Source organism: Anabrus simplex, chromosome 10, assembly GCF_040414725.1.
Source record: "Anabrus simplex isolate iqAnaSimp1 chromosome 10, ASM4041472v1, whole genome shotgun sequence".
Taxonomy (NCBI): Eukaryota; Metazoa; Arthropoda; class Insecta; order Orthoptera; family Tettigoniidae; genus Anabrus; species Anabrus simplex.
In genome coordinates, this window is record NC_090274.1 from 34,386,133 (window position 1) to 34,401,962 (window position 15,830).

A 15,830-nucleotide genomic window follows, 5' to 3' on the forward strand; every position below is an offset into this window, starting at 1 on the left:
CAACTGTGTCACACACACAATATATAATACTATATAACATTTCCCGTTGCGAAACGTGTTCCTAGCATGAATTCTATAGTTTGGCTTTGCTGTGTAAACAACAACAGTACGAGTACTTAAAGTGTACGCCAGATGTCGCACAGCGATGATAAGCGATTCTTAGTTTGTGTTTCAAAGGTTGCCAATACGAATCTCGAAGATAACCGAAGTCGACCACTTCAGCACTAGGGTGTAAATCTATCACTAAAAAGTGCGCAGATAGTATCACTTCTTCGCATCAATACGGTTCGCGCTCGCAGAGCAGCACTTCAACAACTTTGAGGAGGTTGGAAAATGGCTCTACGAATGGTTTGCCGCAAAAGACTTCTGGCATAGTATTTATAATTTACCTGAAAGATGGGCGAAGTGTATAGAAGCAGATGGCCAATATTTTGAATAAACAAAAAATGTATTTCCTTTGAAAATTACGTGTTTTGTTTAGCAAAAAAACCGGCAAAAACTTATGCATACACCTGGTACTTGATTCGAGAACTGGTAAAAATCCAAAGAAAAGCAGCTCGATTTGTTCTGGATGCTTTCCGACAAAAGAGTAGCGTTACGAAAATGCTGTTAAGTTTGGCCTGGGAAGACTTGGGAGAAAGGAGACAAGCTGCTCGACTAAGTGGTATGTTCCGAGCTGTCAGGGGAGATGGCGTGGAATGGCATTAGTTGACGAATACGTCTCAGTGGTTTTTAAAAATAGGAAAGATCACAATATGAAGATAAATCTGGCATTCAGGAGGGAAAAACTGGGGCAAATATTCGTTTATAGGAAGAGGAGTTAGGGGTTGGGATAATTTACCAAGGGAGATGTTCAATAAATTTCCATAATTATTTTTGCAGTTATTTAAGAAAAGACTAGGTAAACAGCAGATAGGGAATCTGCCACCTGGGCGACTGCCCTAAATGCAGTCCTGTAAACTTTGGACTGCAGGTGGATTGGTATCCGACGATCGCGGAGAACACCAGTAGTTTGCCGCCACTTCATCGAGGCTGCATTTCTCGTTCACTGGCGTCTCGAATAGTCTACCACTCAGCGTTGACAGAAGAACAAAGGTACTTAAACTTTTTCAACTAGTAATCGGTAAAATTACAATTATTTCACGGAACATCCGTCTTCAGGAAGAATGAAAATGAAAATTCACAGTCTGTTTCCAGTCATTCTACCGGGTCAGGAATGAAATTAATGAAGCCCCCGTCCAGCGGCGAGGATAGGAACTGTGCCGGCTGCCGAAGCCTATCGCACTCCTCTGGGGCAATGATTAATGACTGATAGATGAAATGAAATGATATTGGAGAGTGTTGCTGGAATGAAAGATGACAGGGAAATCCGCAGTACCCGGAGAAAGACTGCCCCGCCTGTTTTGTGCAGCACAAATCTCACATGGAGTGGCCGGGATTTGAACCACGGAACCTAGCGGTGAGAGCCTGGCGCGCTGCCGCCTGATCCATGAACGCTCTAGTCTTAAGGAATCACTATTTGTTTATTTTTCCACATGGTGCTGGAATGATACCAAAGTTCGCAAAGAAAAATAGATTAATTACTCCATTCTCTGTTTTTTTTAGCATACAGACATTATGTGGATGTGAGACAAAATATGTCGTGGTGGTGGTGGTGGTGGTGGTGGTAGTGATTATAGTTTTTAGAGGAAGTACAACCAGGCAACCATCCTTCTATTAACATTAATCAGAGAGAAAGAAATGGAAGGGGTCCGACACTTCGAAAAATAAAGGTACCGGTCAAACAAAGGGCCAGGAAGGGCATGGAAATGAAAGACTCCCTAGGCCTCGAGTGCTCCAATACCTTCGGGGTCGGAAAACAACAAGAGTTGACCAAGGTAGGTCAGATAGGATAGTTGAAAGTGAGGAGCCCGGCACAAGTAAGTAAATGGAAGCGCTGCCAGGACTCAGCTAAGGGTCCCATGGTCGCCAACCCACGCTCCCCAGTTAAGAGACCCTGAGGCCCCTTTTAGTCACCCCTTACGACAGGTAGAGGACACCGTGGATGATTTTTGCCACACCCACAGGGGTTTGGCAACAAGGGTGATTTTACAAATTGTGTATTTTTTAACAAGATATTGATGTAGACATTTTAATATGAGCTATTTATTTCATATTTAAAGGTACAGTACTTGCCCAATTCTCATTTATTACGATTTTAGGAAGTTGTGAAACAGCTGCCTGTTTGGAAGCAGAAAGGCTTCAGACAAGGCCGTACCCGGATTTTTTTTTCGGAGGGGGTTAGGATTTGTAGGAGTGTGGGGGTGGGGGTTAGGTCAGAAAACAAAAGCTATAGTAATAAATACTTTTTTACTTTCAAATAGATTTCACTGAAGGAAAAGTTTGAGTTTTAGAACAGTACCTTTTACAACTCAACGGGTGGAGTTGAAAGGTAAATTCAGAACACGCTTTAACACAGCGTACAGTGCGACACAAAGATTTCTGTTGTTTTCTTTAAATGGAGGTAACTTAAGTTTTTAAATATTTAGAGGTTTGATTTTTTAAATCTTTTAGCGGTGCGATAACATTAACATTTCCTATATGTTTATTGAAATCTATTGTTATGGTGCAAAGTATATTAAGTACATTTTTAAAAATCTGTATCTCACCAACAAAAAATTTCCATTTATTTTTTCAGTAATTTTTTTAACCATATTCATAGAGAAACATTTAAATAAAGATGGCACAGGTTTTATGGGTTAAATTCACTTGTTTATTTTGCAAATGCTTATTTTTATAATATTTCCAATTTATTGTAGGCTGTTTACATTTGTCAAGTTCATTTTTATTTTGGAGGGAGTTTGAAACCCCCCCCCCCTAACCTCCCCCCTGAGTACGGCCTTGGCTCCAGGTATAATAAAACACATGAAGGGTTCAGAGGAGGAACGAATATAGTAACGAAGGACACATTTTACAGGAGACATATTTTAATGTTTGAACGCTACTACACAAAATACCAACAGGATAATTCTTTGTCTGCAGATGTCTAAATCATTTTCACATATATACCCATTTCATCCATGAATATGATGATTCTAGGGTAACAATTACCCCAATAATACATTTTTCAGTTAATTAGTGCAAGGACTATGTGTGCTTTCCCTCTGGAGTCTTCTAAACGATCGAGCATTTTCATCATATTACAATGACTTAACCTCATATCCAGGATGTTAGGTGTATACGTGCAGATATTAAGCTAGTCGGCAAAGAAAAAGACATCTCACAATATATGCTATGTACTTTTAATCTTGTCCTATTAGTTTGCCCATAACTGAGCCAAATATTTCAGGACCTAATGTGTTTTGAACGGCCGTAGCAGGATATGCCGGTTACGTCATTCTGTCCACGCGTAGTGGAAGTACAGTAGCAGAGTCTAGGGCTTATTGAACCTGTTTCTTATCGCAGGCCAAGACATGTTGTTGTGCACTTCCCCTAAAGGCTTGGTAAGTAGGAGAGGATGACTCACGTGCCAGGCCACTTGCTGTACTCGAAAACCGGTCTAGGGTACTTTGTGTGAAATGTACACAGGATCCTTACAGTGACCTCGAAGATACGCACCAGCACATACGTGCGAATAAAGTATTGTGTAGTTGTGTGTGATTTATAAGACGTCAATGGCATTACTTAGTGATCCAAGCTGACAAAATGAAAGGAAATAGTTAATAACTAAATGAAAAATGAACGCAACATTTCTGTGCTGTTATTGCGACAGTCTACGATGAATTTCTGACAATAGACAATGCGAGTTGTCTATGCTTATTCATAAACTTTTCAGGTCAATGAAAGGACGGTGGACACTGAAAGAAAAGGCTGTAAGTATTCAGTCATATTGTTATTAATGAGACAGATTTCAAAAACCGTAGTTGCAACCATGCGTGAACATTGCTCGAAGGAAAAATAGCTACTGTGGATTTCTTTTGCTAGATGCTTTACGTCGCACCGACACAAATAGGTCTTATGGTGACGATGGGACAATAAAGGGCCAGGAATGGGAAGGAAGCGGCCGTGGCCTTAATTAAGGTACAGCCCCAGCATTTTCCTGGTGTGAAAATGGGAAACCACGGAAAATCATCTTCAGGGCCGCCGACAGTGGGGTTCGAACCTGCTATCTCTCGAATACTGGATACTGGTCGCAGTTAAGCGACTGCAGCTATCGAGCTCAGTCTACTGTGGAATTGCCGCTGGGTGTTTCTAATAGAAGGCTTATTCTTCTTTTTCCTATTCTGTTTACCTTCCAGGGTTGGTTTTCCCTCGGACTCAGCGAGGGATCCCACCTCTACCGCCTGAAGGGCAGTGTCCTGGAGCGTGAGACATTGGGTCGGGGATACAACTGGTGAGAATGACCAGTACCTCGCCCAGGCGGCCTCACCTTCTATGCTGAACAGGGGTCTTGTGTAGGCCTTGCGGGGGAATGGGGAGATTGAAAGGGATAGACAAGGAAGAGGGAAGGAAGTGGCCGTGGCCTTAAGTTAGGTACCATCCCGGCATTTGCCTGGAGAAGTGCGAAACTACGGGAAACCACTTTCAGGATGGCTGAGGTGGGAATCGAACCACCTCTACCCATTTGACCTCCCGAGGCTTAGAGGACCCCGTTCCAGCCCTCGTACCACTTTTCAAATTTCGTGGAGGAGCTGGGAATGGAACACGGGTCTCCGGGGCTTGGCAGCTAATCACACTAACCACTATACCACAGAGGTGGACAGAAGGCTAATTACTGGACAGTAAGTGCCGATAGGTAATGTAACGGACCCGTTTAATTAAAACGTCCGTAATTATAATGTTACTACTACTATTACTACTACTACTACCTACTACTACTAATATTTTTACGTTCCACTAACTAATTTTCACGGTTTTCGAAGACGCTGAAGTGCCAGAATTTTGTAAAGCAGCACTTTTTTAAATGCAAGTAAATCCACAGACACGAGACTGGCGTATTTCAGCACCTTCAAATACCACCGAACTGAGCCGCCATCGAACCTGCCAAGGTGGGATCAGAAGACCAGCGCTCTATCGTCCGAGCTACGCAGACCGGCATTGGAGCTTAGAGTAAGTTGATCGTGCGGTTAGGGGCGCGCAGCTGTGAGCTTGTATTCTGGTGATAGTGGGTTCGAACTCCACTGTCGGTAGCCGGGAAGATGGTTTTCCGTAGTTTCCCATTTTCACATCAGGGAAATGCTGGAACTGTACCTTTATTAGATTTCGAACGCTTCCTTCCCACTTGTATCCCTTTTCCCTCCCATCGTCGCCGTAAGACCTATTTGTGTCGGTGCGACGTAAAACAATTTGTAAGTAGATGCTTCGGTAATTTCGGAGACATGTTTGCAATTATAATATTAATAATAATTCGGACCTGTTAAAAGTTCACTATTTTCTTTAGTGTTTTCTGACAGATTACGAGCTACGAAGTTTGAGTGGGGCGATTAACTTTTATTTTCATAATAGTCAGTAATAATAGACTAACACAGTTTTTATAATAATATTGTTAGTGGCTTTTCGACGGATGCAAGCTAATCGCACGGCCAACTCGCCCAATAATAATAATAATAATAATAATAATAATAATAATAATAATAATAATAATAATAATAATAATAATAATAATAATAATAATAATAATAATAATAATAATAATAAATCTTCACGTGCCAATGGAGACGCGCGGTGTCGGAATTTTGCCCACAGGTATTCTTTAACGTGTCCGTAAATCTACCGATCAGAAGCAGTCGTATTTGAGCACCTTCAAATACCAGCGGACTGAGCCAGGATCCAGCCTGCTAAGTTCATGAAACCAGTGCTTGAACCGTCTGAGCCACTCAGCCTGGCAACGTTTATTTTGATACGTTGAATAGGCACTGCAAAATCAGCAGTAAGCTAGAAGGTTCTCATTTACATTTAAACATGTTCTCTTCGGTTGGAAGCACGAAAGGAAGGTACGTTTAATTAATTTATGTTTATAACATGTCCCTTACTGGTATGAAGTAAAACGTTCGATGTGTTTTGACATTTCAATTCCGATACTACTCACTTTGAAATTCTATCCCATGCATTCTTTCGTTGACGTAATAAACCTTATTTACGTACACGTCAACACGGGTTGTTTCTGCATAAGGCGAGTTGGACTCCCAAAAGACCATGATATTGAAATCGCACTGTGGGAGAATATTCCACGTAAGCAGTTCGACAAAACCGGTCTGTCTGACCTTGACCTGAATAACAGCTGTCAGAGATGCGAATTATCGTCCGTACTAGTACGCGAGTTACTTCGTAGTAGTAGCATCAGTAGTAGTATTTGCATAATGCCAGTGTATGAATACCACGAATACCATTATATGCTGCTAATGTATCGTGTGGCAGAACAGAAAACGGGTCGCTCTTCATGAATCTATCGGGAAAGGCTTCCAGCAATTTATATTTTGTTTCTTATTCCCTACGAGTTAAAACAGAGGACACTTTGCGTTTTTAAGGGCCGATGACATTAAGACAGCAATCATCATCATCATCATCATCATCATCATCGTCATCATCATCATCATCATCATCGTCGTCGTCACGTATAAATATTCAATAAAATAGTCGTTTTATATTCATCATTACTGAAATAGGAACTATAAGTTACCATTTAACTTAAGAAGATTGCCTAGAGTGTTTTGTTAATTTACAAAAGAAAGTTTAACATTTCTTTTAATGCAATCTGTATGTTTTTGTTTTCTAAACTGTTGTACTGTAATGTTTAACATAGGTACATTATGTTGTTCACAGGCGTTTTCGTGTACGTTCGTAAATCCGTACTTTTCTATTCGAGATAGTCTTGTTACCGTCCACCTGGAATTACGGAGCCCGTACTGTATGTTAGTTCATTATTTTTCTACAACAGAGTTTTACGAATGCGACTGTAGTTCCCGCGATCACGCCACTCTTATGTCTGTGTCACTAATGTGCACTTTGTTCAGCTGTGTGCTGCTTGACTATGTGGCTCTCGTTACCTTCTTCTTCCTCTCCTTCTACTGCAGCCTTGTGTCTTAACAGGTATACTGTATTCTACCGACATCATTTCAACACGCAGTAGCGTAATCTGCTGCGATTTACCGAGCTCGAAAGCTGCAGTCGCTGAAGTCCGGCTCCATGGCTAAATGGTTAGCGTGCTGGCCTTTGGTCACAGGGGTACCGTGTTCGATTCCCGGGAGGGTCGGAAATTTAACCTTAATTGGTTAAATTTCCTGGCACGGGAACTGGGTGTATGTGCCATCTTCATCATCATTTCATCCTAATCACGACGCGCAGGTCGCCTACGGGAGTCAAATCAAAAGACCTGCATCTGGCGAGCCGAACTTGTCCTCGGACACTCCCGGCACTAAAAGCCATACGACATTTCATTTCAGTGTGGCCAGTATCCATTATTCGGGAGATAGTGGGTTCGAACCCCACTCTCGACAGCCCAGAAGATGGTTTTCCGTGGTTTCCCATTCTCACATCAGGCAAATGCTGGTGCTGTACCTTAATTAAGGCCACGGCCGCTTCCTTCCCTGTCATAGCCCTTTCCAGTCGCATCGTCGCCATAAGGCCTATCTGTGTAGGTGCGACGTAAAGCCAATAGCTGCTGCGATTTGTTATTAGCACCATCATAGTAAAATGTAATATAGTTGTGGCGGAATCTTCTTAGATATGTTCGACATCTGTGGATTGTGTATAATTTGATAACTCATCTGTACTCATGAAAGCGACCGTCTGCCTGGCGTTCAGGTTAATAGCTACATCTCTCTAACGCGTAACCTTGTTTATGTTTCTTATATTTGTTGATGTGTATGTTTGATGTTTATACACAATACGAGATTACAGCTGACTCATTCCCACGAGCTTGACCTGGTTCTCGTTTTACGCATAGTAATCTGTAGGTAACTACTGCGACCGATGCTAACTCACGTGACATACATTTCATCTTGTTTCCTCTTAAACCACGCATATTTTACTATTTTCTTCCACGTATTTCAGCTTTTAATGACCTAATAATAATAATAATAATAATAATAATAATAATAATAATAATAATAATAATAACGTTAAGTGCTTTACGTCCCACTAACTACTTCTACGGTTTTCTGAGACGCTGAGGTGCCCGAATTTAGTCCCGCACGAGTTCTTTTTATGTACCAGAAAATCTGCCGACACGAGGCTGACCTACAGTATTTGAGCACCTTCAAATACCACCGGACTGGGCCAGGTTCGAACCTGTGAAGTTGGAGTCAAAAGGCCTGCAGCTCAACCGTCTGAGCAACTCAGCCCGGAAGGAGGCACGAAATGTAGGTACGTTTAATTTATTTAGTTGTATAACATGTCCAATATTCCTTTGAAACTAAACGTTCGATGTGTTTCGATAATTCAATTCCGATGCTACTCATTTTGGCATCCCATGACTGCTTTCGTTGGCGTAAGGACTTGCCATCTTTCTTCTACCTTTACGCAATGCACAACGGGGATCTACTGTATTTCACGTCCCGGCGCGCCTATCCCAACCAATAATTATATCACACGCTCGTACAGGTCCCACACCGATTCAGGTTTTCAGGTCATTTCCATACTCACTAGACCACGGGGCTGATGACCACACATATCCCAATCCCTTCAAGGACATAACAGCAAATGAACCAGTATTAACGCTGAGAATTCGGTACATCTCCAGGGTCCGAAACCGATGACCAGGGTTGTCTGAAGCCCCTAAGACGGAAACTGAATACTGACAACTACGAAACCAGTCTGGCGAGAATGTAACGTAACAAGGCATACGCTACTGTAGTAGCCACCTTCAGCTGTTATCGTAGCTCTGTTGCTCTTAAACATAAAACCAGTTTGACAAGTATGTTACGTAACATCTCGTGCATTGCATAGGTAGCTTTCAGCTGTTGTACGTAAACATAAACAGAAACCAGTTTGGCACACATGGCGCGTGACTCGCCTGTTTTCAAAGGGAAGCTATTCATTCACATTCATTCAATTCATCGTCACGTCGTTCTCTATTGCTAGAAGAAATATCTGCAGGTATACACCTAACATCCTGTATATAGCATTAATAATGCTTCATTACTTGTATTTAAAATTATTTTTGAGAATATGTTCTTTTTTTAAATAAGAAATTGTATATGAAAGGGTAACATTTACTTTAAAGAATGCCGTAGGGAATTGCGACATGGCCTTGTCCTGTTTTCGGTAAAAAATCTGACAATCAAATATTTGAACGCTTATGAAGTCCTGATTTTCTTATTTGCAGCTCCACCTGTGAGAATCCATGTTGCAACTGTATTCAACCCTGCCACACGGTGCACTTCACTGCATCCATTGTGAATCGCCATTTACAAACGAACCTGACTTACAGTACAGTGTTCATCTATTTCACCAATAAGATGGTGTCCATTGTCGAGGAGCACTACACCTACAACTGGTCCAACTTCGTAGCCGACCTTGGTGGATCCCTGGGATTCCTCCTTGGCCTGTCAGTGTTGGGAGTGATCGGTATCATTGAGAGACTCGTAGAGATATCTATAAAATGTGCTAATATGTCTCAAGATCTGGCTCCTGAAGGTCTCATCGAGGACAAAGAAACTTGGAGAATGGCAAAAGACAAAAATCACAGTATTAAGAACACTGATATCGGTAACAGAAATTATGAGATCGGAGGTGTTGCATACAAATATTGATTTCTTACATACACTTGTCTCTAAGATTACGAGTTTGTAAAAATAACTGATAAAATTATTCCTTTGTAACTGAGGCTGCTACTTTGGTGGCAATGAACAATACACAATTGTGTTATTGTACAAATAGTGACCTATAATTTACAATTACCGGTATGGGAAATAAATTAACTAATACGGTGTTCGTTTTAAATCTTCATTAATATCTTACTATTTTTTTTACAGCAATTACGAACTTTGTGTTTATTAAAATCGGGCTGAGTGGTTGAGACAGTTGAGGTGCTGGGCCTTCTGACTGCAACTTGGCAGGTTCCATCCTCGCTCAGTCCGGTGGTGTTTGCAGGCACTCAAATATGTCAGTCTCGTGTCGATAGATTTACTAGCACGTAAAATAACTTCTGCGGGACAAAATTCCAGTACCTCGGCGTCTCTGAAAACCGCAACAGTATTGAGTGGGACGTAAAGCCAATAACATTATTATTATTATTATTATTATTATTATTATTATTATTATTATTATTAACTACACAAGTTACTTATTATAAGCCTATTTTACAGTCAACAAGCAAAACTGCCTTCATCTTGGCGTTATTTCCCGTCAGGAGGTGGGAGCTATATATCTAACCTTCATTTGACGCGATCAGCTGCATCGACTGGACGGACTCGCATATCCTCTGCAGGCAGTTTATCCACCACTTGACCACTTGCTAAGTACGGTTTGTTTCAGACTGGCGCGTGAATAAATAATGCGCGGGTGCATCCGCTTCGGCTGACTCTTTCACACACAGCGTGTAAGTTAGAGCCGTGCGAAACTCCCCGCGCTTTTCAACACACCCACTTCAACACACTTTTCAGTGTAGGTAGTAAATATGGACCATCATCGTCTTCGGTTACTCTACCTTCTACACTTAAGAAAAAGGAAACGAAGCCGAAAAATGTGGGTGCACCCGCTGATAGGACAGAGAAGTCAGGTGGGAGCATCTGCCACACTGTTTCATGACTTGAGAATGGACGATGACACGTTTTTTAACTACTTACGAATGTTAATATCCTCCTGTGATGAACTTCTGCATAAGTTACACAATCTTCTCCTTCCGGAAAACATCGAAATGAGGGATTCCATACAACCTGCTGAACACCTCGCTGTCACTATTGTAAGTAGTTTGTAAATAATGAAAAGGGTGTACAATTATTGATCACTATTTACCAAATGTATTTTTTTCCATGTCAGATATATTCTCGAAATCACTAGATATTTTGCGGCAAATCCGTCGCCATGCCTCTGTTGTGTTTGTCCTGGATTTGTATTCTTCCAAAAATTGGTCTCACACCACGTCTTTCCGCCACTAAACTTAAGTTCTCGATGCCTATCGGCTCCATGACAACCGCAGTAAATCACACGAATAAAAGCACAGGAATAAATTGATAAATTGTGTGATGACATTCATAAATACTAATGTCCAGTAAGAATTAAACGCGGGCGTGGGTCCGCGGACCCTCCGCTCAAACATTTCTCCCGCGCGTGGTTACTCCCCGTCGCCGCGTCATCTGAAAGTTTCTGTTTGAACAATCGGTGAGTAGTTTTAGGCAGACCCGCAGCTAAGCGCGGAAGCGGGTCAAGTCCGCGCCGTCTGAAAGAGACCTACGGTGCGGTAGTCTTTGAGTTCCTCGTCTGTCTAGGCTAAGCGCAAGTGCGCTCTTCACGTTCGAATACGGATCATTTCATAGCTACGTAGCCAAACCACCGAAGTCGAATTTATTTCAGTTTCTCAGGTACTGGGGCTACTCGAAAAGTATTCCGGTTATCTTCATTAAGTTCATTACAGTATTAACATGACCCGCCACGACACTCACAGGCCAACAGCAGCGCTTCTGGACAGATTATATTTTACTAGATCTTAGTTTTGAAATGTAACGGGATTTTGCTATTACAGAGGGCACCTGTAACCTAGCACCTATCGAGATTAAATATTATATTATATATTGCCGGTATTATATAATATTATCCAGCACAGATGACAAAGCGGTAAATGCCGTTTCATAAATCGAGAAAGAATTAAACTAACAAAGAATGAAGCATGACGTGCGATTAACACGAGATATAAAGTGAATGACAAGCTATGATAGACGCATTCGCAGCTTGACGATGCAACGTTCCTTAGACAACTTGTCACTGTTTCCATAACAACAAGCCCTTCGTGACTGGATGAATTTAATTTGCTTTTGCGGCAAAGGTGTCAGTTGAACCTCCAGTCTTTCGAAAAGAGCACTAGATTTACAGAAGAGGCCATATTATTAGAGTTGTTATAATTAATAAGTCCACCATATTAGTCAACACCAGTCATCGCTTCTCGTAAGAAAACAGAGATATCTATCATATTATTGTGCTTTTAAAGAGTGCAAAGTACCAACATTAGCAGACGGGCTATTATTCCCATATCACATTCTCTTCGTATTGAATGACATTCTGTTGTTTTACTGACCTAGACGCTAAATCCACGGCCCCACTTTCGAAAATAGCATTATTAATGCTGTAAGGATACCGTGTTTATTGTTCTAAATCGAAGATAAGAAATAAGGAAGTCAACTAGCCCATATAGTAAGAGTGCAGAACGAATATCGGTGATGTTTTTGTATTTTTATAACCTCCAGGTCATTGAAAAATCTGAGATACGAGTTGTGCCTACCATCATAAGACATATTCCAGAGCCTACTTCAGGAACTACAATACCTACTAAGTATTGAGTCAACCGTCAACGTTGCCTACGATACCATGTCAAGAAAACGTCATATTTTCGTTGATACCTGTATTGTATGTATTGAGCCTCATGTTTTCTTCCGTAAAACAAGGTCCATATTCGCTTCTTTGGGTAACTACCGGTACTTGTATTTTCTCCTTTCCTCAGCACAGCGAGACATGCAATAGTAGATACCGTGCAAAAACTTGCAAGCGAAGACTAACATCAAATACATCGTACATATACTTTAGTATTTTTTCAGCAAATACTACAAATACTTTAGTATACTAAAACATTTGCTGTATAGCATCTCCGACAAATTCCTGTGTAAGTGAAATGTAAACATATGTCCTACATCTGCACATTGTGCACAACTCCCTGTTATTAAATTAAATACATTTCGAGGACGTAATTTTAGGCAAGAATTAATTCTTTGCTTCATTTCTGAAGTTTGTTTACTCTGCTTATTTCCAACATGAATGTAACCACGGCCAACTGGATCACTCGCTGCGCTAGTTAGAGCGACGTATCAAATTAGCTCTTTGCTGTTTACAAATCTGCGTGTGTTTGACTGTGTATGGTGTCGCTGAATTTTTGAGGTTAAGTTAACATTTTATTTACCGGTTGCAAAATGGAAATAAAAAGGAAAGCTGAAGATTTAGCCGTAGTTGCTGTAGGAAAACGTCCTCGCAATGAGATTGTTCAAAGTAAGGGGACTAGTATGGTTCCTAGTGATATTCCTAGAACTTCGAGTTTGTTGGCTCCAATTATGTTGCTTGAAGGGCATCAAGGAGAGGTTTTCACTTGCGAGTTTCATCCAGAAGGTCAGTATTTGGCATCATCTGGATTTGATCGTCAAATTCTTGTGTGGAAAGTGTACGGTGAATGTGAGAACGTATCAATGATGACAGGTCATACAGGGGCAATAATGGAACTGCATTTTTCTACTGATGGAAACACATTATTTACAGCAAGTACAGACTTTACAGTAGGTCTTTGGGATATTGAAACTGGTGTTCGTACTAAAAAACTCAAAGGTCATTCTACTTTTGTTAATTCTTGTCACCCAGCCAGACGTGGGCCACAGCTGGTTTGTAGTGGTTCTGATGATTGTTCAATTAAGCTTTGGGATCCTCGAAAGAAAGGACAGGTAACAACAGTAAATAATACATATCAAGTGACTGCTGTTACTTTTAGTGATACAGCTGAGCAGATTCTATCAGGAGGCATTGACAATGATATCAAAGTTTGGGATTTACGTAAGAATGCTATTTTATATCGTTTGAAGGGTCATACTGATACTGTCACCGGTCTATCTTTATCACCAGATGGTTCGTATGTGCTCTCCAACAGTATGGATAACACTGTCCGAATTTGGGATGTGCGGCCTTTTGCACCACAGGAAAGGTGTGTGAAAATATTGACTGGACATCAACATAATTTTGAGAAAAACTTGTTGCGATGTGCCTGGGCACCGGATGGTTCAAAGGTGTCGGCTGGATCTGCAGACCGCTTTGTGTATATCTGGGACACAACTTCTCGCAGAATATTGTATAAGCTACCTGGTCACAATGGGAGTGTTAATGATGTAGATTTCCACCCAAAGGAAACAATCATCATGTCAGGTTCAAGTGATAAACAAATTTTTATAGGTGAAATAGAATAAAGAAGAAGTGAAAGTGCTGCGTGAAGTGTTTAAATGAATGATGAAGACTTTTCCCAATTGTATATAGTAGCCTAATATCACATACCAGACTTTATTGACAGTGAATTAATGGCAGAAATTGCATTTCATGTAACTTTTATTTTGTGTAAAACTCCATTAAGCACTCTGCAGCATAAATGATATAACCAAAGGTAAATAATGATGCAAATCTCATTTCATATAACTTATAAGAGAATGATGTGTTCGCTACAAATGCCAAGTACCTACCAGCCCACCCCTAGAAATATGTTTACTTTTGTAACCCACACCTCCCTCAGCTTCTACCACTGCCATCAGGTGAAATAGGCTAAATGGAATATGGCATCACTCCCAGAATTCAAGACAGATAATTTCCTTACCAGTGTCTAGCAGTAAAAACTCCAAAACTTTTGGCCATTGGTCTGACACGAAATGGGCTCCCACTGTGCTTTGTAAGGCTCTACACTATGCACTCTTGATATGTTAGATCAATGGGTTTTGTTACTATCCAACATTAATACACACGAATATAGAACTTTCATCTAAAATGTGCTGTACCTTAATGCATTAGAGAGTATAGTTCATCTTCTGTCCAGAAGAAATTGTGTACTCTGAAGAGATATATGGGAAGATTGCCTTAACCGCTTAAGTGTTGCTTTTTCCTCCCAAATGTTGGAATGGAATAGCTTTCAAGTTTCATATGCTGCCATAGATATTCCATTTTTTGGGTATGCATGCAGGTCGGTAGGAAGTGGTAGGAAGTAATTAAGCTACTAGGATCAGATGACAGTCATACTGCAGTGGAATACCTATTAGCTATACTAGACTTAACTAAAGTTGGCGTTTGACAGGTAAGGTTGGAGGGAGGAGCATTGCACGTGCCATTTCACGATGTTGCCACATTCCAGCATTCCTTTCCACCCCTCGCTTCCGGCTCACTTGTTCCTTCTTTCATTCAGACCACTGTGACATGAACTGGTCTTTGTTCACATTCTTGTTTTCCATTGTAATGGGAGTGATCGCAAATGGGACAAATTTTGCTGTGACTGTGACTGACTTGGTCTCATGTTGCGTTATTTTTAACAGGGACCGGGCTGATTAGCTCAGACAGTAGAGCGCTGGCCTTCTGATCCCAACTTAGCAGATTCGATACTGGCTCAGTCCGGTGGTATTTGAAAGTGCTACAGAATGTAAAATCAGTAACATTATTATTCTTTAACAGGGGTGGTACCTATAGCCTGACAAATCCTTCAACATGCCCTTTGTCCTATACTTTGTCTGCACACCTTATTGGCATAAGTACAGGACGTAAAACAAATAAGAAAAACTGAGTTAAATTGGAAAAGAGTGCGCGGGGAGGACGGGAAGTCATAAATCATGTGTACTCTTTTCCACACCACCCAGCGGTAGAGTACCTGGCGCGTTTCATCGTACTCAAAATATAAATTAAAATACAATGATTGTACGTACGTAAATAGTTTTTAAAATACAATCGGAAACTTACTATCGGCCACAAAACAGAAATAGAATGCCACTCACACTGAACTGCTTGTGACAATATCTAACTCACAAGTAAAATGAGAGGTTTGGCAACTCCGAGCAAGATGAGTTGCCCAGAAGTTTTATCTCCATGGCAACCGCAGTTGCCCTCGTTTCCATGGCAACCATACCGTCACTCCC

The 15,830-nt window shown here is 41.0% G+C and overlaps 2 protein-coding genes across 2 annotated transcripts in view; both read left to right on the forward strand.

Annotated features, from left to right (window-relative positions):
• Positions 1-9,895, forward strand: part of ppk17 (pickpocket 17) — an 81,716-nt gene extending 71,821 nt beyond the window's left edge. The window contains exon 7 of the mRNA XM_068229464.1: positions 9,305-9,895. Coding sequence (XP_068085565.1) covers positions 9,305-9,731 — 427 coding nt within the window. The 3' untranslated portion in view covers positions 9,732-9,895. The remainder of the gene's footprint in view (positions 1-9,304) is intronic.
• Positions 9,896-13,016: 3,121 nt separating this feature from the next.
• Positions 13,017-14,731, forward strand: LOC136881786 (U5 small nuclear ribonucleoprotein 40 kDa protein). The gene has a single exon (XM_068229379.1). It carries the CDS (start codon positions 13,098-13,100, stop codon positions 14,130-14,132), a length of 1,035 nt encoding a protein of 344 aa, XP_068085480.1. The 5' UTR covers positions 13,017-13,097; the 3' UTR covers positions 14,133-14,731.
• The last annotated feature ends 1,099 nt before the right edge of the window (positions 14,732-15,830 follow it).

Excerpts from the sequence above, each read along its gene's own strand:
- LOC136881786 (XM_068229379.1), top strand. The coding sequence starts at position 13,098 with ATGGAAATAAAAAGGAAAGCTGAAGATTTAGCCGTAGTTGCTGTAGGA.